The sequence below is a fragment of the Choloepus didactylus genome, chromosome 2 (assembly GCF_015220235.1).
Source record: "Choloepus didactylus isolate mChoDid1 chromosome 2, mChoDid1.pri, whole genome shotgun sequence".
NCBI lineage: Eukaryota > Metazoa > Chordata > Mammalia > Pilosa > Megalonychidae > Choloepus > Choloepus didactylus.
The window spans coordinates 146,998,585-147,022,172 of NC_051308.1; the positions used below are offsets into that span (position 1 = coordinate 146,998,585).

General features: G+C 38.1%; 2 protein-coding genes across 2 annotated transcripts in view; one reads left to right on the forward strand and one right to left on the reverse strand.

The window, feature by feature from the left end:
- Positions 1–12,819, reverse strand: part of LOC119526986 (TLC domain-containing protein 4-like) — a 175,346-nt gene extending 162,527 nt beyond the window's left edge. The window contains exon 1 of the mRNA XM_037826579.1: positions 12,644–12,819. The gene's annotated coding sequence lies outside the window, so the exon portion shown is untranslated. The remainder of the gene's footprint in view (positions 1–12,643) is intronic.
- A 79-nt stretch (positions 12,820–12,898) lies between these two features.
- Positions 12,899–23,588, forward strand: part of ALG14 (ALG14 UDP-N-acetylglucosaminyltransferase subunit) — a 134,843-nt gene continuing 124,153 nt past the window's right edge. Inside the window, exon 1 of the mRNA XM_037826583.1 lies at positions 12,899–13,075. Coding sequence (XP_037682511.1) covers positions 12,928–13,075 — 148 coding nt within the window. The 5' untranslated portion in view covers positions 12,899–12,927. The remainder of the gene's footprint in view (positions 13,076–23,588) is intronic.

Consider the following 23,588-nt stretch of genomic DNA (forward strand, 5'->3'; position numbering starts at 1 on the left):
ATTTTATTCACATAGCAAATCTAACTCTGGTTTCACCCAACAAACAGGGGAAAATCCACAAAATTATGCTGACTTGTATCTCTCTATATTTGTTATCCCAAACCTCAAATGTGAATTCCAGTCTTCTCAGAAATCCTACATTGGTCCAGGTGAGTATGTCAATTACTCTTCAAGATGATCATTTCATATCTTCTCTCTTCAAGCCTCCCATACTCTGTACCCCAAGTCACCATACTCCCATCTACTCACCACCAATTCTCCAACTTTGCTGCATCTGCATCCATATTCCTTGTCCTCTATCCTACTACCATGGAATAAGGGTCGCTACTCCTATCAAAGCCCAACCCCTACTCTTGTGCTCTCAATCCCAACCCATTTTATCTTCTGAAGGAATTTGCTCCTGCTCTCATTCCTTTAACTTCCTGCATCAATTTTCTCCCTTTACTGGCTTTTCATCTCTTGGCTTTTGTTGACACCATTCTTACCTGATCTTCCTCCTATGTCATTGTCTTTTCCTTCTCCATCTTCTATGCTGGCTCTATTTCCTCTACTAGACCTCTAAATGTTAGAGACCCCAGACTCTTCTCTATTCTGTGCTATCCAATATGGTTGCCACTAGCCCATGCATAAAATAATTTGAATTAGAGAGGCGGGGCAAGATGGCAGACTAGTGAGCTGTATGTTTTAGTTACTCCTCCAGGAAAATAGGTAGAAAGCCAAGAACTGCGTGGACTGGACACCACAGAGCAATCTGACTTTGGGCATACTTCATACAACACTCATGAAAACGTGGAACTGCTGAGATCAGCGAAATCTGTAACTTTTTGCGGCCAGGGGACCCGCGCCCCTCCCTGCCAGGCTCAGTCCCGGGGGAGGAGGGGCTGTCAGCTCCGGGAAGGAAAAGGGAAAACTGCATTGGGTGCCCTTATCGGAAACTCATTCTACTGATTCAAACTCCAACCATAGATAGACTGAGACCAGACACCAGAGAATCTGAGAGCAGCCAGCCCAACAGAGAGGAGACAGGCATAGAAAAAAAACAACACGAAAAACTCCAAAATAAAAGCGGAGGATTTTTGGAGTTCTGGTGAACATAGAAAGGGGAGGGGCCCTGAGGCGCATATGCAAATCCCGAAGAAAAGCTGATCCCTCTGCCCTGTGGACCTTTCCTTAATGGCCCTGGTTGCTTTGTCTCTTAGCATTTCAATAACCCATCAAATCTCTGAGGAGGGCCCGTTTTTTTTTTTTTTTTAATCCTTTTTTCTTTTTCTAAAACAATTACTCTAAGAAGCCCAATACAGAAAGCTTCAAAGACTTGCTATTTGGGCAGGTCAAGTCAAGAGCTAGAACTAGGAGAGCTCTGAGACAAAAGGCAATAATCCAGTGGCTGAGAAAATTCACTAAACACCACAACTTCCCAAGAAAAGGGGGGTGTCCGCTCACAGCCATCATCCTGGTGGACAGGAAACACTCCTGCCCATCGCCAGCCCCATAGCCCAGAACTGCCCCAGACAACCCAGTGTGACGGAAGTGCTTCAAATAACAGGCACACACCACAAAACTGGGCGTGGACATTAGCCTTCCCTGCAACCTCAGCTGATTGTCCCAGAGTTGGGAAGGTAGAGCAGTGTGAATTAACAAAGCCCCATTCAGCCATCAGTTCAGCAGACTGTGAGCCTCCCTACACAGCCCAGCAGCCCAGAACTGCCCTGGGGGGACGGCACTCACCTGTGACATAGCACAGCCATCCCTCAACAGAGGACCCGGGGTGCACGGCCTGGAAGAGGGGCCCACTTGCAAGTCTCAGGAGCCATACGCCAATACCAAGGACTTGTGGGTCAGTGGCAGAGACAAACTGTGGCAGGACTGAACTGAAGGATTAGACTATTGCATCAGCTTTAAAACTCTAGGATCACCAGGGAGATTTGATTGTTAGAGTCACCCCCCCCCTCCCTGACTGCCCAGAAACACGCCCCATACACAGGGCAGGCAACACCAACTACACACGCAAGCTTGGTACACCAATTGGACCCCACAAGACTCACTCCCCCACTCACCAAAAAGGCTAAGCAGGGGAGAACTGGCTTGTGGAGAACAGGTGGTTCGTGGACGCCACCTGCTGGTTAGTTAGAGAAAGTGTACTCCACGAAGCTGTAGATCTGATAAATTAGAGATAAGGAATTCAATTGGTCTACAAATCCTAAAAGAACCCTATCAAGTTCAGCAAATGCCACGAGGCCAAAAACAACAGAAAATTATAAAGCATATGAAAAAACCAGATGATATGGATAACCCAAGCCCAAGCACCCAAATCAAAAGACCAGAAGAGACACAGCACCTAGAGCAGCTACTCAAAGAACTAAAGATGAACAATGAGACCATAGTACGGGAGATAAAGGAAATCAAGAAGACCCTAGAAGAGCATAAAGAAGACATTACAAGACTAAATAAAAAAATGGACGATCTTATGGAAATTAAAGAAACTGTTGACCAAATTAAAAAGATTCTGGACACTCATAGTACAAGACTAGAGGAAGTTGAACAACGAATCAGTGACCTCGAAGATGACAGAATGGAAAATGAAAGCATAAAAGAAAGAATGGGGAAAAAAATTGAAAAAATCGAAATGGACCTTAGGGATATGATAGATAATATGAAACGTCCAAATATAAGACTCATTGGTGTCCCAGAAGGGGAAGAAAAGGGTAAAGGTCTAGGAAGAGTATTCAAAGAAATGGTTGGGGAAAACATCCCAAATCTTCTAAACAACATAAATACACAAATCATAAATGCTCAGCGAACTCCAAATAGAATAAATCCAAATACACCCACTCCGAGACAAATACTGATCACACTATCAAACACAGAAGAGAAGGAGCAAGTTCTGAAAGCAGCAAGAGAAAAGCAATTCACCACATACAAATGAAACAGCATAAGACTAAGTAGTGACTACTCAGCAGCCACCATGGAGGCAAGAAGGCAGTGGCACGATATATTTAAAATTCTGAGTGAGAAAAATTTCCAGCCAAGAATACTTTATCCAGCAAAGCTCTCCTTCAAATTTGAGGGAGAGCTTAAATTTTTCACAGACAAACAAATGCTGAGAGAATTTGCTAACAAGAGACCTGCCCTACTGGAGATACTAAAGGGAGCCCTACAGACAGAGAAACAAAGAAAGGACAGAGAGACTTGGAGAAAGGTTCAGTACTAAAGAGATTCGGTATGGGTACAATAAAGGATATGAATAGACAGAGGGGAAAAATATGACAAACATAAACCAAAGGATAAGATGGCCAATTCAAGAAATGCCTTCACGGTTATAACGTTGAATGTAAATGGATTAAACTCCCCAATTAAAAGATATAGATTCGCAGAATGGATCAAAAAAAATGAACCATCAATATGTTGCATACAAGAGACTCATCTTAGACACAGGGACACAAAGAAACTGAAAGTGAAAGGATGGAAAAAAATATTTCATGCAAGCTCAGCCAAAAGAAAGTAGGTGTAGCAATATTAATCTCAGATAAAATAGACTTCAAATGCAGGGATGTTTTGAGAAACAAAGAAGGCCACTACGTACTAATAAAAGGGGCAATTAAGCAAGAAGAAATAACAATCGTAAATGTCTATGCACCCAACCAAGGTGCCACAAAATACATAAGAGAAACACTGGCAAAACTAAAGGAAGCAATTGATGTTTCCACAATAATTGTGGGAGACTTCAATACATCACTCTCTCCTATAGATAGATCAACCAGACAGAAGACCAATAAGGAAATTGAAAACCTAAACAATCTGATAAATGAATTAGATTTAACAGACATATACAGGACATTACATCCCAAATCACCAGGATACACATACTTTTCTAGTGCTCATGGAACTTTCTCCAGAATAGATCATACGCTGGGACATAAAACAAGCCTCAATAAATTTAAAAAGATTGAAATTATTCAAAGCACATTCTCTGACCACAATGGAATACAATTAGAAGTCAATAACCATCAGAGACTTAGAAAATTCACAAATACCTGGAGGTTAAACAACACACTCCTAAACAATCAATGGGTTAAAGAAGAAACAGCAAGAGAAATTGCTAAATATATAGAGACGAATGAAAATGAGAACACAACATACCAAAACCTATGGGATGCAGCAAAAGCAGTGCTAAGGGGGAAATTTATAGCACTAAACGCATATATTAAAAAGGAAGAAAGAGCCAAAATCAAAGAACTAATGGATCAACTGAAGAAGCTAGAAAATGAACAGCAAACCAATCCTAAACCAAATACAAGAAAAGAAATAACAAGGATTAAAGCAGAAATAAATGACATAGAGAACAAAAAAACAATAGAGAGGATAAATATCACCAAAAGTTGGTTCTTTGAGAAGATCAACAAGATTGACAAGCCCCTAGCTAGACTGACAAAATGAAAAAGAGAGAAGACACATATAAACAAAATAATGAATGAAAAAGGTGACATAACTGCAGATCCTGAAGAAATTAAAAAAATTATAAGAGGATACTATGAACAACTGTATGGCAACAAACTGGATAATGTAGAGGAAATGGACAATTTCCTGGAAACATATGAACAACCTAGACTGACCAGAGAAGAAATAGAAGACCTCAACCCACCCATCACAAGCAAAGAGATCCAATCAGTCATCAAAAATCTTCCCACAAATAAATGCCCAGGGCCAGATGGCTTCACAGGGGAATTCTACCAAACTTTCCAGAAAGAACTGACACCAATCTTACTCAAACTCTTTCAAAACATTGAAGAAAATGGAACACTACCTAACTCATTTTATGAAGCTAACATCAATCTAATACCAAAACCAGGCAAAGATGTTACAAAAAAGGAAAACTACCGGCCAATCTCCCTAATGAATATAGATGCAAAAATCCTCAACAAAATACTTGCAAATCGAATCCAAAGACACATTAAAAAAATCATACACCATGACCAAGTGGGGTTCATTCCAGGCATGCAAGGATGGTTCAACATAAGAAAATCAATCAATGTATTACAACACATTAACAAGTCAAAAGGGAAAAATCAATTGATCATCTCAATAGATGCTGAAAAAGCATTTGACAAAATCCAACATCCCTTTTTGATAAAAACACTTCAAAAGGTAGGAATTGAAGGAAACTTCCTCAACATGATAAAGAGCATATATGAAAAACCCACAGCCAGCATAGTACTCAATGGAGAGAGACTGAAAGCCTTCCCTCTAAGATCAGGAACAAGACAAGGATGCCCGCTATCACCACTGTTATTCAACATTGTGCTGGAAGTGCTAGCGAGGGCAATCCGGCAAGACAAAGAAATAAAAGGCATCCAAATTGGAAAAGAAGAAGTAAAACTGTCATTGTTTGCAGATGATATGATCTTATATCTAGAAAACCCTGAGAAATCGACGATACAGCTACTAGAGCTAATAAACAAATTTAGCAAAGTAGCGGGATACAAGGTTAATGCACATAAGTCAGTAATGTTTCTATATGCTACAAATGAACAAACTGAAGAGACATTCAAGAAAAAGATACCATTTTCAATAGCAACTAAAAAAATCAAGTACCTAGGAATAAACTTAACCAAAGATGTAAAAGACCTATACAAAGAAAACTACATAACTCTACTAAAAGAAATAGAAGGGGACCTTAAAAGATGGAAAAATATTCCATGTTCATGGATAGGAAGACTAAATGTCATTAAGATGTCAATTCTACCCAAACTCATCTACAGATTCAATGCAATCCCAATCAAAATTCCAACAACCTACTTTGCAGACTTGGAAAAGCTAGTTATCAAATTTATTTGGAAAGGGAAGATGCCTCGAATTGCTAAAGACACTCTAAAAAAGAAAAACGAAGTGGGAGGACTTACACTCCCTGACTTTGAAGCTTATTATAAAGCCACAGTTACCAAAACAGCATGGTACTGGCACAAAGACAGACATATAGATCAATGGAATCAAATTGAGAATTCAGAGATAGACCCTCAGATCTATGGCTGACTGATCTTTGATAAGGCCCCCAAAGTCACTGAACTGAGTCATAATGGTCTTTTCAACAAATGGGGCTGGGAGAGTTGGATATCCATATCCAAAAGAATGAAAGAGGACCCCTACCTCACCCCCTACACAAAAATTAACTCAAAATGGACCAAAGATCTCAATATAAAAGAAAGTACCATAAAACTCCTAGAAGATAATGTAGGAAAACATCTTCAAGACCTTGTATTAGGCGGCCACTTCCTAGACTTTACACCCAAAGCACAAGCAACAAAAGAGAAAATAGATAAATGGGAACTCCTCAAGCTTAGAAGTTTCTGCACCTCAAAGGAATTTCTCAAAAAGGTAAAGAGGCAGCCAACTCAATGGGAAAAAATTTTTGGAAACCATGTATCTGACAAAAGACTGATATCTTGCATATATAAAGAAATCCTACAACTCAATGACAATAGTACAGTCGGCCCAATTATAAAATGGGCAAAAGATATGAAAAGACAGTTCTCTGAAGAGGAAATACAAATGGCCAAGAAACACATGAAAAAATGTTCAGCTTCACTAGCTATTAGAGAGATGCAAATTAAGACCACAATGAGATACCATCTAACACCGGTTAGAATGGCTGCCATTAAACAAACAGGAAACTACAAATGCTGGAGGGGATGTGGAGAAATTGGAACTCTTATTCACTGTTGGTGGGACTGTATAATGGTTCAGCCACTCTGGAAGTCAGTCTGGCAGTTCCTTAGAAAACTAGATATAGAGCTACCATTCGACCCAGCGATTGCACTTCTCGGTATATACCCGGAAGATCGGAAAGCAGTGACACGAACAGATATCTGCACGCCAATGTTCATAGCAGCATTATTCACAATTGCCAAAAGATGGAAACAACCCAAATGTCCTTCAACAGATGAGTGGATAAATAAAATGTGGTATATACACACGATGGAATACTACGCGGCAGTAAGAAGGAACGATCTCGTCAAACATATGACAACATGGATGAACCTTGAAGACATAATGCTAAGCGAAATAAGCCAGGCACAAAAAGAGAAATATTATATGCTACCACTAATGTGAACTTTGAAAAATATAAAACAAATGGCTTATAATGTAGAATGTAGGGGAACTAGCAATAGAGAGCAATTAAGGAAGGGGGAACAATAATCCAAGAAGAAAAGATAAGCTATTTAACGTTCTGGGAATGCCCAGGAATGACTATGGTCTGTTAATTTCTGATGGATATAGTAGGAGCAAGTTCACAGAAATGTTGCTCTATTAGGTAACTTTCTTGGGGTAAATTACGAACATGTTGGAAGTTAAGCAGTTATCTTAGGTTAGTTGTCTTTTTCTTACTCCCTTGTTATGGTCTCTTTAAAATGTTCTTTTATTGTATGTTTCTTTTCTTTTTAACTTTTTTTTCATACAGTTGATTTAAAAAAGAAGGGAAAGTTAAAAAAAAAAAAAAAAAAAAACAAGGAAAAAAAAAAAGATGCAGTGCCCCCTTGAGGAGCCTGTGGAGAATGCAGGGGTATTCGCCTACCCCACCTCCATGGTTGCTAACATGACCACAGACATAGGGGACTGGTGGTTTGATGGGTTGAGCCCTCTACCACAGGTTTTACCCTTGGGAAGACGGTTGCTGCAAAGGAGAGGCTAGGCCTCCCTATGGTTGTGCCTAAGAGCCTCCTCCCGAATGCCTCTTTGTTGCTCAGATGTGGCCCTGTCTCTCTAGCTAAGCCAACTTGAAAGGTGAAATCACTGCCCTCCCCCCTACGTGGGATCAGACACCCAGGGGAGTGAATCTCCCTGGCAACGTGGAATATGACTCCCGGGGAGGAACGTAGACCCGGCATCGTGGGACGGAGAACATCTTCTTGACCAAAAGGGGGATGTGAAAGGAAATGAAATAAGCTTCAGTGGCAGAGAGAATCCAAAAGGAGCCGAGAGGTCACTCTGGTGGGCACTCTTACGCACACTTTAGACTACCCTTTTTAGGTTCTAAAGAATTGGGGTAGCTGGTAGTGGATACCTGAAACTATCAAACTACAACCCAGAACCCATGAATCTCGAAGACAGTTGTATAACAATGTAGCTTATGAGGGGTGACAAGGGGATTGGGAAAGCCATAAGGACCACACTCCACTTTGTCTAGTTTATGGATGGATGAGTAGAAAAATAGGGGACGGAAACAAACAGACAAAGGTACCCAGTGTTCTTTTTTACTTCAATTGCTCTTTTTCACTCTAATTATTATTCTTGTTATTCTTGTGTGTGTGCTAATGAAGGTGTCAGGGATTGATTTGGGTGATGAATGTACAACTATGTAATGGTACTGTGAACAATCGAAAGTACGATTTGTTTTGTATGACTGCGTGGTATATGAATATATCTCAATAAAATGAAGATTTAAAAAAAAAAAAAAAAAAAAAAAAAGACATAATGCTGAGCAAAATAAGCCAGGCACAAAAAGAGACATATTGTATGTTAACACTAATGTGAATTCTGTGAAAAATGTACAATGTTTTATACTGTAGAATGTAGGGGACCTAGAAATACCAATTAGTGGAGGGGGAATGATAATCTAATAAGAACAGATAAACTATGGAGGGTAATCTCAATGTTATGGGAATGCTCAGGAATGATTATGGTTTGTAAACTTTCTTGGATATAGTAAGATCATGTTGGAAGCAATAGAGTTATTTTATGTTTTTTTTTCTCTTATTCCTTTGTTTTCTTAGGGGTTGTTAGTTTTCTTGGGGTATGGTAGGAACATGTTGGAAGCAATGTAGTTATTTTAGATTATTTGTTTTTCTTACTCCTCTGTTTGGACATGGTTTATTAATTTTCTTGGGGTATGGTAGGAACATATTGGAAGCAAAGTACTTATTTTAGGTTATTTGTTTTCCTTAATCCATTGCTTTGTTTGAAATGTTGTGGGGTTTTTTTGGTTGTTGTTTGCCTGTTTGTTTTTAATTTTTTGATAAACAAAGTTAAAAAATTGAAAAAAAATCAGTAGAAAAATGGGAGTAAAAACTAAATGACAAATAGGGTGGGATGGGGGGATGTTTTGGGTATTCTCTTTTCACTTTTATTTTTTATTCTTATTCTGATTCTTTCTGATGTAAGGAAAATGTTCAGAAATAGATTGTGGTGATGAACGCATAACTATATGATCATACTGTGAACAGTTGAGTGTATACCATGGATGACTGTATGGTTTGTGAATATATTTCAACAAAACTGAATTAAAAAAAAAATAATAATAATTTGAATTAAATAAAATAAAATTCAGTTCCTTAATTGCACTAGCCACATTTCATGTGCTCAATGGCCTCACGTGGCTGGTGGCTACTATTTGTGCAACATGGATATAAAACATTTCCATTATCACAGAAAGTTCAAATACCCTCCCTAGGTGATCTCACCAGTTCCATGGCTTTAAATATCATCTGTATGCTAATGTGTTTTAAATTTATACCTCTAGCCCTGACCTGAGTTTCAGATTTGTACATAAAACTGCCTATTTGACATAACCACTTAGATGTCTACCAGGCTATTCAAACTAAAGTCCAAAACAGAACACTTCATTTCCATTCTCTCCTTCCCTCTTCACTCAAAAAAACCTTGTTTCCCCTCCACTCTGCCTATTTTTGGCACAGGAAACCATCCAACCTGTTTTGAAGCCAAAAATCTAGAAGTCATCTTGATTCTTCCTTTTACTTCATCCCCTATATCTAATGTCGTATCTGCCCTCTTCTACCTCCACTGCCATCTCCCCAGTTCAGGGTTCTTGACTGGACTACTGTCCTACTCACATGACATCCCCTGCACCCAAATCAGTGCTCATTACATCTACTGAATAAATTAACTCAAACAATTCTACTGAATAGTGCAAAACATTCTTACTTTTAAAAACTTAAAACAATATACATCAATATTTACCATAGAAATGTTAGGAACAAGATTTAAGAAGGTAATGAAAATCATCTCCCAAACTTTACTTATTATTTGTTCTGGATCATGTATCGTTATTCCTTCTTTCAATTATTAATATGTTTATCATGCTTTTTACAGCACTATAATTTACCTCTATGAATCTGTCAGTGTACAACTTACCTCACTAAGAAAAATGTTAGTTTTGCTTCTTCCTGTGCAGCCGCGCTCTGCTAATTAATCCACCACAGCTACTTGACCTCTTGATTATATGTACATTCTAGGCCTACCACAGGCCAGGACTTGCTTACCCAGCAGATGTCTATATTGTTCAGGAGTTTCCAACATTGTTCCTGCTCCTGTCCACCACCTAGCTCCTCTCTGCAGTTCTCAACTTTGTCAATAACAAGAACAGTTTGACCCTGGCCATAATGCAAAATAAATCAACCAGTAACTCTAAACAGTGTCTGCTACTCCACCCTCTTTGATTCTCTGCATTTACTGGCATCCCCTAAATGTTGATTACCCCCATACAGTAATGATACAAATAATTACAGTAGTGAGGAGATGGAGTAATGAGGAATGCAAGGGTGTCCTCTAAATTTTAAGTATTCCTTAATATGGAACTTGGCCTGGAACTTAGTATTTACTAATATGCTTCACGTCTACTTTGCATGCGTCAGTTTATAAAGTCATTTCAGACATACGATCTTCACAACAATCCAGATACTGTTGTTTGCCTACCCAACAACTGTTCCTGCTCCAGCCTTCCCCAACTTCCTTCTCTCCAAGAGAATGAACAGTTTGTTTAGTACCTACCTGTGGTACACTGAATTATGGACCCCAATTCAAACATGTTCTTAATCATAATCTGCATCCCTGTGGGCATGAACCCAATGTAAACAGGACTTTTGGAAGACATTATTTTTAGTTAAGGTGACACCAGTTGAAGCAGGGTGGGCCTTAATCTGGATTACTGGAGGTCTTATAAAGAAAAGAAACCAGATGCCAGGGTCAGAGAAGGTCACAGGGAAAAGCAGGAAGTCAGCAAAGACCTGGAAGAGAAAGGAAAGGACATTGCCATGTGACGGGAAGCCAAGGAACCCCAAAGATTGTGGCAAGCTAGCACTGGAATGCTACTAACCCCAGGAGAAAGCAAGCCTTTTAGCCTCTGAAACCTTGAGAAAATACATTCCAGTTGTTTAAGTCAACCTATTATGTGGTATTTGTCATAGCAGCCCGGCAAACTACATCCTCCATCAAATACTGCATATACTACTAGGAGTTGAACACCATCTCCACCCCTAACCCAACCAGCTTTGGGATCTCATTCTCTTTAATGCATGGGCAAGTGATATAAATATAGCCAAAAGGAGTAAGAGAACGTCTGCTATGAGGGGTTCTGGGAAATGTTTCCTGACCCTTAAATGAAGGACAAGATAACTTTTGTTTTTTGCACTGGATGTTACCCTGACTGAGTACAATTTCTAGGACAACTAAAATCTTCTAAGTATGAGAGAAGCCAGCCTTAGGATGAAGCCATTCCTAGGAATGGCAGAGAGGGCAGATGAAAGAAACCTAAGCCCTTTATAACATTCTTGTATCTGGCCTACATATGCACTTCCAATTATGCACACTATAGTCCACAACTATAAGTTTTCTCTACCATTTACTAGCTGAGTGATCCTTGGCAAATCATTTAACTTTTATAGAATCTGTTTCTTTATCTGAAAAGAGGGGATAGTATCCACCTTATGGCCTTATTGTAATGATGTAGGGCTATGAGAATTTACGGGAAGACAATATGAGAAGAGCTGTAAGATCCATGAGCTAGAAAACGCTAACTTACACACAAAATCTTTAATATGTGTTTATCAAAGATACTGATAGGAATTGACATACTAGCTAGATATGCTGATCCCAGGCCCCTCCCCTGGAAATACTAAGTAGCTCTGAGACAGACCCTGGAAGTCTGCATTTTTATATATACACTCTAGGTTCTAGGCTAATGATGATCACACAAGTTTCAATCTAGCAATGGCATACACAACGTAATACTCCTATGCAACTGGAGCTAGGATTACTGGTTTCTAATTCTAGATTTGCTACTATTTCATTCACATGGGCAAGCTGTTTCATCTTTCTGGATCTGTTTACTCATCTGTTTACTTGTCCTACCTAACTTCACAGGTCTATAGGGGACCAAAGACAAATTAAATTTGAGGTGACGGGGATTCTTTAATTCCCGTATTTTTATGTTGCTGCAATGTGGACCACATCGACATAAAACCAAGCAATATTTGGGGTTCGGGGAGGTGCTGGCAGATCATTTTGGCTAAAGACATAAGGAACAAACTGGGAATGCTTTGTGGTAATCTTAATTGACTATTATATGCCTTCTCTAACCTGTTAAAATTTAGCCACTGAGCTTGCACTCCTCTTAGGAACACGGCATAATTTGAGGTGCTCACCTTCAACTACTCTGGTTACCCTGTTTGATATCTCAGAACAGGACTAGAAAGTTAAAAGCAAGAGAACTGGAAAAGAACTGGGGGTGGGGATTGGATAAGGGCTCTAAAAATGCGATTCATGCCTTTAGGTGGAATTCACAAAGTTGGTAGCACTGAAACACCTCCTAACTTGGGAGCTTCTCGGCCTTTGGGGCGCACGGAGGCCTGACCTCAGTCACCGGCGGAAATCAATCTTCTCCAGAGCTTAACTTCCCGAATTCCAGCTGCTGCTTCGGTAGCAGCAGCGCAGAAAACAGTGAAGGGCAGCGACAAAAGCCCCCACGGTCCTAACTTTTGCCTCTGGCGCTTAACTTCTCCCGGTTCCAGCAAGCCCAGCTAACCAAGGAAAGCTTCACTCAAGATTGAGCATCCTCAGCGCCCGTAGTTTTTGAACTTTAACCTCACGTCAGTTGCTGGCACCAGGAAACAGCGAACGTGCGACACGTTTACTTGAATGGCGTGCATCCTTAGTTTGGTAGCCTTGTGGGGAACTTTGGGAGGGGTGGTGGCCTTTCTCATAGCCCTGCGGTTGTGGATAGTACTTCATTCTCGGAATGTTGTGTCTCGTGAGTCTGTCAGTGTCTTGGTAGTGGCTGGGTCCGGTAAGTATCAAGGGGGTGACTGTCGGGTTTGGGTCACTCACTACAAACCCCAGCGTACACCGCGAAGCTGTTACCTGTCCTCCTGAGCACTGCTTGAAGCGTTGCATGCTGAGATTTGTAGTTTTTCTACGTTTCCGGAACCGGTCAGTTCAGTCCGAGGAAAATGCTAATATATTTGGTTTGCTACAGCGGCCCAGAAGTCATTTAATAATAAGTAACTTATACTTGTCTGTAATTAAGCTTTTCTGTATCATCTATTTTTCCTAACAAATAATTACTGAACAGAAAGGACGCAGAAGCTTTTTGATGCTAACATGCAGTTTCCTTGTACAGAAATTGCTGTTTTGCGTTAACTTAGGCATTTTGAATTTAGTTTAGGAAACACGAGTACTACATGACAAATGAGACAAAGCGAACTGTCACATTTGTAAATATACAAAATCCATGAGGATAAAAACAATAAACCTTAGCACATTATGCGTAGGATATAGCATAAGAATATGAACAACAAACTTTTCTATCAGGGAATACAATCTGAAGAGGTACAGTCCACCAGCCCTCTAGGTGCTTAAAATTCTGAATGAATAGTTTTGACATATATACTGTGTACGTTTGGGAATGCCAAGAGATTTCGTAGGGATAGAATATTTGTAGTATGAGTAAACGTTCTAAATTTATTCACTTAATGTTTTTGGAAACATAGGAGAGGCCTGACACTATGATAAGCTCTGTAAATACAAAAATGATTAATTTTTCTTGCCACACAGTGCTATGTGTGGTACACTGTGAAGGTTGTGGGTACACAAAAGTGCTTGAAATGGGGACTATAGAAACACTAACAGAAAATAAAAACACAAAATAGGCACTTGGCCACAACAAGATGTGTGCTATAGTCTGCATAGCAGTATGGACTGCTAGCAAGCTTTCAAGAAGTGTGCCACTTTATCTGAACTTGAGACAGAAAGCTTCTTAGAAGAAGTTATATCCTAAGCTGAGACTTGAAAAATGACCAAGAATTAACCAGACAAAGTTGGAGGCAGGACTGGGAGGGCATGAAAAGAACGGAACAGCACTTGGAATACCCACAGGCGAGAGAGCACTATTGGGTAGAGTTCAATGTGGCACTGTAATTCCAGGTCAGATCCTGATTGGCCTTTTAAGCCTTGCTTTACAGGGTTATTGCCACTAACACTCCTGCATACCACATCAGGGTTAGGATCACAGGCCTCTGGGTTCACATATTTCTGTGGTTAAATAACATCTTACCATTTACTAATTTGTTGAACTTAGGCAAAATTAGTTAACCTCACTGAGCCTTCTGTTTCCACTTTGAAAACTGCAGGTTGAAAGAGGTAAGGAGAGAGTACATGTAGTATTTAAAGTGCTTAGCAAAGTGCTTGGCCCATAGCAAACATTTTGAAAATGGCGATTATTAATAGTTCCAGTAGCAAAGGGATTTTTTTGTGTGTGTGTGGTAAAATACATGTAATATAAAAATCAAGTTAACTATTTTTAAATATGGTTTTAAAAAAAAAATTGTGCTGACATATGTACAACAGAAAATTTCCTATTTTAACCGCTTTCAAGTGTGCAATTCAGTGGTGTTAATTCCATTCAAAATGTTACGCAACCATCAAAACCATCCATTACCAAAACTTCTCTGTTTTCCCAAACTGAAACGCTGTACCAATAAGCATTAACTCCCTATCCCCCTCATTCTTCCCCTGGTAACCTGTATTCTAATTACTTACTCTATGAATTTGCATATTCTAGTTATTTCATGTAAATGAGATCATACAGTATTTGTCCTTTTTAATCTGGTTTATTTTACCCAACATGATGTCTTCAGGATTCATCTATGTTGCTGCATGGATCAGAACTTCCTTCCTTTTTCCGGTTGAATACTATTCCATTGTATGTATATGTTTTCCTCTGTTGATGGACCCTGGGGTTATTTCCACCTTTGGGCTATTGTGTGTAATGTTGCTGTGAACATCAGTGTGCAAATATCTGTTCAAGATCCTTCTTTTAATTCTTTTGGGTATATACCTAGAAGTGGGATTTTTCTGAGGAACTGTCAAAATGTTTCTCATAGCAGCTGCATCATTTTACATTCTTGTTTTTCCGCATCCACACCAGTACTTGTTTTCTCTTTGTTTTTATTTTGTTGTTGTTTTGTTTGTTTGTTTGTTTTTAAATAATAGCCATTCTAGTGAAGTGAAGCAGTATCTTATTGTGGTTTTGATTTACATTTCCCTAATGACCTGTGATATTGAGCAACTTTTCATGTGCTTATTGGACAGTTGTATATCTTCTTTGGGGAAATGTCTATCATATCCTTTGGCCATTTTAATTTTCTTTATTTTTTGTCTTTTTGTTGTTTAGTTGTAGGAGTCCTTTATATATTCTGGCTATTAGACCCTTATTAAATATATGATTTCCAAATATGTTCTCCCATTTTGTAGGTTGTCTTTTCATAATTTTCATGAAGTCCAATTTATCTTACTTTTTTCTTTTGGTACTTATGCTTTTGGTGTAAAATATAAGAATCCATTCCCTAATACAAGGTCCTGAAAATATTTCCCTATGTTTTCTTCTAAGAGCTTTATATTATTAGCTCTTGTATTTAGGTTGTTGATCCATTTTGACTCAGTTTTTGTATATGGTAAGATTAGGTGTCCAAATTCATCTTTTTGCCTGAGAATTGCCAGTTGTCCTAACATCATTTGTTGAAACTGTTCTTTACCTATTGAATGGACTTAGTGCCCTTGTCGAAAATCAACTGGCAATAGATGTGGGGGGTTTATTTGTGGACTTCATTTCTATTCCATTGGTTCATATGTCTATCTGTGTGCCAGAACTACACTGTTTTAATTACTGTACTTTTGTAGTAAGTTTTGAAATCAGGAACTTTGAGTCCTACAACTTTGTTCTACTTTTTCAAGATTGTCTTGATGATTTGGGCCTTCTTGTAATTCCATATGAATTTGAGGATCACCTTTTCCATTTCCGAAAAAAAGGTTGCTAGAATTTTGATAGTGAGTGCACTGAATTTATAGGCCACCTTAGGTGATATTGCCGTTCTAACAATATTAGGTCTTCCAATCCATGAACATGGGATGCCTTTCTATTTATTTAGGTCGTCTTTAATGTCTTTCAGCAGTGTTTTATGGTTTTCAGTATACATGTCTTTCACCTCCTTGGTTAAATTTATTTTTAGGTAGTGTATTCTTTTAGATGCTATTCTACATGGAATTATTTTCTTAATTGCTTTTTCAGATGGTTTGTTACAGGTGTGTAGAACACAACTGATTTTTCTGTGTTGATCTTGTACCTAGCAACTTTGCTGACTTCATTTATTAGTTCTGGTAGCTTTCTCATGGATTCTTTAGGAAATTCTATTTTGTAGGACCGTGTCATGTACAACTAAAGGTAGTTTTATTTTTTCATTTCCAATTTGGAGACTTTTGTTTCTTTTACTTTCCTAATTGCTCTGGCTAGCACATCAAGTACAATGTTGAATCATAGTTGTGACAGCAGGCATCTTTGTCTTGTTCCTGATCTTAGGGGGAAAGCTTTCAGTTTTTTGCCATTGAATACAATGTTTGCTGTGGGTTTTTCATAAATGCTCTTCATCATGTTGAGTAAGTTCCCTTCTATGCCTAGTTTTTTCTGTGTTTTTGTCATGAAAAGATGTTGGATTTTGTCAAATACCTTTTCTGCATCAGTTGTGATGATCACGTGATTTTATTCCTTTGTTCTATGAAAGTGGTGTATTGCATTGATTGATATTGTTATGTTGAGCCAGTCTATATTCCTGGAATAAATCCCATTTGGTCATGATGTATAATCATGTTGGACTCAGTTTGCCAGTATTTTGTTAAGGATTTCTGCGTCTTTTTTTATAAGGGATATTGGTCTGTAATTTTCTTTCTTGTGCTGTTTTTATCTGGCTTTGGTATCAGAGTAATGTTGGCATCATAGAATGAGTTAGGAAGGTTTTGCTCCTCTTCAGTTTTTTGGAGAAGTTTGATGAGGATTGGTATTAATTATTTTTTAAATGCTTGGTAGAATTAAGCAATGAAGCCAACCAATATTGGACTTTTCTTTGTTGGATGATTTTTGATCACTGATTCAGTTTACTTACTTGTTACAGGTCTGTTGACATTTTCTATTTTTTGTTGAGTCAGTTTAAGTAATTTGTATGTTTCTAGGAGTTTTTCCATTTCCTCTAGGTTATCTAATTTGTTGGTGTACAATTGTTCATAGTGTTCTCTTATAAACCAGTTTATTTCTGTAAGGTCAGTAGTAGTGTCCTCACTTTCATATCTGATTTTAGTCACTGGTGTCCTTTCATTTTCTTTGTCAGTTTGGCTAACGATTTATTGATTTTATCAGTCTTTTCAAGGAACCAACTTTTTGTTTAATTCTATTTTTCTATTTAAAAAAATTTATTTTGAAATAACTTCAAACATATAGGAAAGATGCGAAAATAATACAAAATAATCCACAGATACCCAGATTTATCAACTTTTAGCACTTTGGTACATTTGTTGTATCTATCTATCTGTGTATTTTCTAAACATTTAAAAGTAGATTGCATGCATCACAAACCTCTAACTCTTTTAATTCCTTGTACAATTCCTAAGAATAAGGATACTCATTTAACCAACTAAAGGACAGCTATCAAATCAAGAAATTTAACATTGATAAAGCATACAACCTATATTCCAACTTTTTAGGTAGTCCCAATAATGTCTTTTTGGGCATTTTCTCCTCCATTATTAGGATCCTGTATTGCATTTAATTGTCATTTGTCTCTTTAGTCTCTTTTTATTTTTTTTAAACATAGCAACATATATACAATGTAAAATTTCCCATCTCAACCACTACCAAGCCTATAGTTCAATGCACTGATCATATTCACAATGTTGTGGTCCCATCACCACCATCCGTCCAAAATTTTCAATCACCCTGAACAGAAACCCTGCACCCATTATGCATTAACTCCCCTCCCTTCCCTATTCCCACAGAAACCTATAATCTACTTTCTGTTTCTATGAATTTGCATGTGCTAAATATTTCATATAAGTGGAATCATACAACTCTTTTGTGTCTGACTTATTTCAATCAACATGATGTTTTCAGCGTTCATTCATTTATAGCATTATCAGAAATCCATTCTTTTTTATAGCTGAGTGCTATTCCATTGTATGTACATACTGCATTTTGTTTACTCATTCATCTGTTGATATAAACTTGAGTTGCTTCCATCTTTTGGCTATTGTGAACAATGCTGCTATGAGCATTGGTGCACAAATATTTGTTAAAGACCCTATTTTTAAATTCTTCTGGGGGTATATACCTAGAAGAGGCATTGCTGGGTCATATGGTAATTCTGTGTTGAACTTTTTGAAGATACAAATGCCAGACCATATGGTGGCTCTGTGTTGAACTTTTTGAAGATACCAATTTTTGCTTCATGTATTTTTGTGCTCTGTTGTTAGGCACATATATGTTTGTAATTTATATATATTCATGTTTGAGTGAAACTTTTATCGATATATAATATACTTCTTTGTCTCTTATAACCTTTTTTGACTTAAATTCTATGTTTTCTGACAGTAATATAGCCACTCTGGCTTTCATTTGGTTACTATTTGCATAGAATATCTTTTTCCATCCTTTTACTTTCAACTTCTTTGTGTCTTTGTATCTAAACCCAGACTTTTGTAGTCAGCATATAAATGAATCATGGTTTTTGATCCAATTTTCCTGTCTCTGCCTTTTACTAGGAGAGCTTTATTTACCTTTAGGGTAATAACTGAAAAGGAAGGATTTACTTCTGCCATTTAGTTCTTTGTTTTCTGTATGTCTTGTTTTTTGTTCTCCAATTACTCCATTACTGTTCTTTTTAGTATTTATTTTTTGTAGTATATTGTTTTGGTTCCCTTCTTCTTTCCTTTTATTTTCATTTTTCAGTTACTTTCTTAGTGGTTACCTTGTGATTACAATTAACACCTTACACTAACTACAACCTAGCTTTAATAATACCAGTGCTCTAATCCTATATATCTCTGTCCATTCGCGTTCATAATGTTATTGTCTCAGATTACATCTTTATATGTTATATGTCCATTAGCATAGATTTTAATTACTGTTTAACAATTTGCCTTTTAAATCTTATGGGGGAGAAAGCAGTTACAAACTAAAATTTCAGTAATACTGGATTTTATATTTACATATGTAATTAGCTTTACAGTTTACAGTTGTTTTTTATTTCTTTTTTTATGGCCTTGAGTTATTGTGTAGTATCATTTTATTTCAGCCTGATGGACTTCCATTAGCATTTCTGACATAGGAAGTCTTCTAGTAATGACATCTGTTTCAATTTGCTAAAGCTGCTGAAATGCAATATACCAGAAATGGACTAGCTTTTAAATGGGGATTTATAAAGTTAAATTTATAATTCTAAGACCATGAAAATGTCCAAATTAAGGCACCAATAGGAGGATACCTTCTCTGAAGAAAGGCAGTGGCATCTGGTACACCTTTGTCACATGGGAAGGCACATGGCTAGCGTCTGCTGGTCCTTCTCTCCAGGCTCTGTTATTTTCAGCTTCTGGCTTTGCTGGCTCTCTTGGCTCCTCTGGGTGCTTTCTCTTTTTGAGCTCTCTTCATAAAGGACTCCAGTAAAAGGATTAAGATCCCCTTGAGTAGGCTGGGTCACATCTCCATTGAAAGAACCTAATCAAAAGGTCTCACCCACAATAGGTCTGTCTCCACAGGGATGGATTAAAAGAACCTGGTGTTTTCTGGGGTACATAACACCTTCAGGCCAGCACACCACCCTTATGCTTTTTTTTATCTGTAAATGTCTTAGTTTCTCCTTAATCCTTGAAGGATAATTTGGCCAGATATAGGCTTCTTGGTTGACAGTTTTTTCTTTAAAAACTTTAAATATGTCATCCCACTGCCTTCTAGCCTCATTGGTTTCTGATGAGAAACCATAATCTTATTAAGGATTCTTGTATTAGACTAGTCACTTCTGTCTCACTGCTTTAGAAATTTTGTCTTTGGAGTTTGACAGTTCCACTATAATTTGTTTTCATGTGGCTCTCTTTGAGTTCATTGAACTTCTTTTATGTGGGTCTTTCATTAGATTTGGGAAGTTTTTGGCCATTACTTCTTCACTTTGCTGCCCCTTTGTTTCTCTTTTGTCATTTTGGACTCTGATGCATATGTTGATATCTTGTCCCACAGGTCCCTCCAGCTCTGTTCATTTCTCTTTATTCTTTTTTCTTTCCACTCACACTGGATAATTTCAGTTTTATTGTTTTCAAGTTTGCCAGCCCTTTCTTTTGCTTGTCCAAATCTACTGTTGAATCCCTGTAGTGAGTTTTTCATTTCAATTATTCTGCTTTTCAGGTCCAGAAATTCTGTTTGATTTCTTTATATAATTTCTCTATCTTTATACTGTTCATACTTTTCCTAATTTATTTTAGTTCTTTGCCCATTGTCTCCTTTAGCTCTTTGGTCATATTTAAAACAGTTGATTTAATATCTTTGACTAATAGTTCCACTGTATGAGCTTCCTCAGGGATAGTTTCTGTCATATCTTTTTTTTTTCCTGAGAATGGACATTCTTTCCTCTTTTTTTGTGTGTGTTTTGTAATATTTGTTGAGAACTGGACATTCTGAGTATTAATTTGTTGTAGCTCTGGAAATCTTAACTCTCCAACTCTCTGGAATTGCTGGCTTTTTTCATTGTTGAAAGCTGCAGCTGCTGGTTTGTGACTTTTCCTATCTATTTTGCTCCCAAACAGGAAAGGAAAGGAACAAAAGTATTATCTCTTTAAGACTTCTCTGCTGTTTGGTTTATTCGGTCTATTGGGGTAGAAACAATAGACACCCAACCTGCTGCCCCCCCGCCCAGTGATCATATGCATCCATCAAAATTGGTAATCAGCATTCAGACCACACAACCCCTGATTTTGGAGGACAGCATCCTTATTGACTACCCTGGCACCAACAAACCTCACCAGGAATGCATGCTTCTTGCTATGCAATTAGGGTGGAGGATGGTAGCCACTACACAGAAGATGAAATTCACTAGTGTTTACTGATATTTACCAGCCTTTTCATCCAGTGCTTCCCTGGATGCTGCAAGTGTTCCACTAGACTCCAGAGTTCCAAAATAGTTGATTCAGTTAGTTCCTGCCAGTTCAATAGTTGTTTTGGTGAGGGATCAATTGCTGGAGCTTCCTACTCTGCCATATTCCCACAATCCACTTTGCAAAGGGATCTTTTAAAATGTTTTTTAACATGTGTAATGAACCAATTTCAGTGTGATCATTTACAAAGATCATTCAGCCTGCATCATCAGGAGATTGTTTGGATGATGACAAGACTGAGGTATAGAGACAAGTCGGAGCCTCTGGAATATTTCCGGGGAGAAATGTTGGCAGCCTGACTAAAGTGATGGCAGTAGAGATAGAGAGAGGTGTATACATTCAAATGAAATTTGGGAGATAAAATCCACAGGACTTGTAGATTGAAAGTAGAGGGTGAGGGAAGGGAAGGCTAAAGGATGATGCCTAGGTTTCTGGCTTGAGCATATGAACAGACATTAGAGCCATTCTCTTGATAGTATTGGATTTGGTGGAGTAGGAAACATAATTCAAGTTGAGAATTTGTTTGACCAGTGGTGCCTGTGGTCATCCAAATCATTTGGGGTAGTAAGGGATCAAGGGACTCAAAGAAATCATGGAAGTCAAAGAAAGATTTGTAGTTCAAACAGTTCAATAGTTTATGCCTAAAGTTTTGGAGGAGGAGGAGGGGGAAGGCATTTTCAATGTTTACCTTGAAGACAAACAATGTTTTATTTCTAGATACCACATAATATCAATAGACCAGTGTTGCACTTTGCTAAAGCTGCCAAAATGCAATATACCAGAAATGAACTGGCTTTTAACAATGGGATTTACTAGGTTACAGGTTACAATTCTAAGGCTGTGAAAAATGTTGAAATTAAGGCATCAGTAAGAGAATACCTTCTCTGAAGAAAGGCTGCTGGCATCTGCTGATCCTTCTCTCCCAGGTTCCATTGCTTTCAGCTTCTGATACCACTGGCTTTCTCTCTGAGTCTGTGGATTCTCTCTTAGCATCTCTGGGGTGTTTCTCTCTCAGCTCTCTCCAAATTACTGCCTTTTATCTTCTCATAAAGGACTCCAGTAAAGGATTAAGACCTACCTTTTATGGGCTGGGTCACATTTCCATTGAAACAGTGTAACCAAAAGGTCCCACCCACACAACTTCTGCACCCACAAGAATGGATTAAAAGAACATGACCTTTTCTGGGGTACATAACAGCTCCGAACTACCAGGACCACTTATATTCAGAGAACACGTCTGAGAACAAGTCAAAATTACTACTTTCCTGTGAATCACTATATGGTCTCCTGAGGCAAGTTTTAAATTTAATATTGAACTCCCATTCATTCATTCATTCTTTCAACAATTGGAGTGTCTGCTATTTTCTAGGCACTGAAGTACCAAAGGTAACTACAGCCGTAACAAAATGGACAAAAATTCCTACCTTCATGCTGTTTACCTTCTAGTGGGATGGGGGATGGGAGAGGGGTGACAAAAAATAAACAAAAGAAATAAGTAGATAAATAGTGAATAATATGAAGAAAACTAAAGTAGGGAAGGGGGATTGCATTTTAAACAGGATTGTTAGGGAAAGCCTCAGTGGGTAGGTGAAACATGTAAAAGGAAAGAGTGCAGAGGTCTTGCAGTAGGAATGTGCCTGTTTTGTTGGAGGAACAGGAAAAAGGCCCGAGTGACTGGAATGGATTGATCAAGGTGGGAAAAAAGCAGGAGATGAGGTCACAGAGGTAACAGAGTGGCCTCAGATTACTAGGAACATTTTATTCCAAGTGAGATGGGAAGCCATTGGAGAGTTCTGAGCAGATAAGTCATTTGACGGACTGTTTTTTTTATAATATCACAGTGGATGCTATGTTGAGAATAGACTGAAGGGCAAAACAGAAAAACAGATCAGGAGGTTATGGTCATAATCCACCTGAGAGATGACGGTGGCTTGGAGCAGTGTGGTAGCAAAGGTTGGATTCTAGATGTAATTTAAGGTAGAGCTGAGAGGTTTTCATTTCCAAAGAAGATAACTTAATAAAAATGTAAAATGGAAGAAAAAGCCCATCATTTTAATGACTTTATTCAGTAGCAAGGTTAGATTTTCAGTGAATGTATTCAGTGAAGATTTCCTTAAAAAAAAAAAAAAGATTGTTAAAACAGGTATAATGAAGTTTTAATTGCAGTGGAAGATGGTGTGGATTTTAGGTCTTATCCTTAATTGTTCCAGCTGTGAAAACAAGTACCTCCTTTGCAAACCACCACACTTTTTTAAGGCTACAAATAAAGATGCTAAAATGAGTATAAATCGTATGTGTAAATTACTTGCCCAGGCAAGAAGATGAATGATAATTTATAT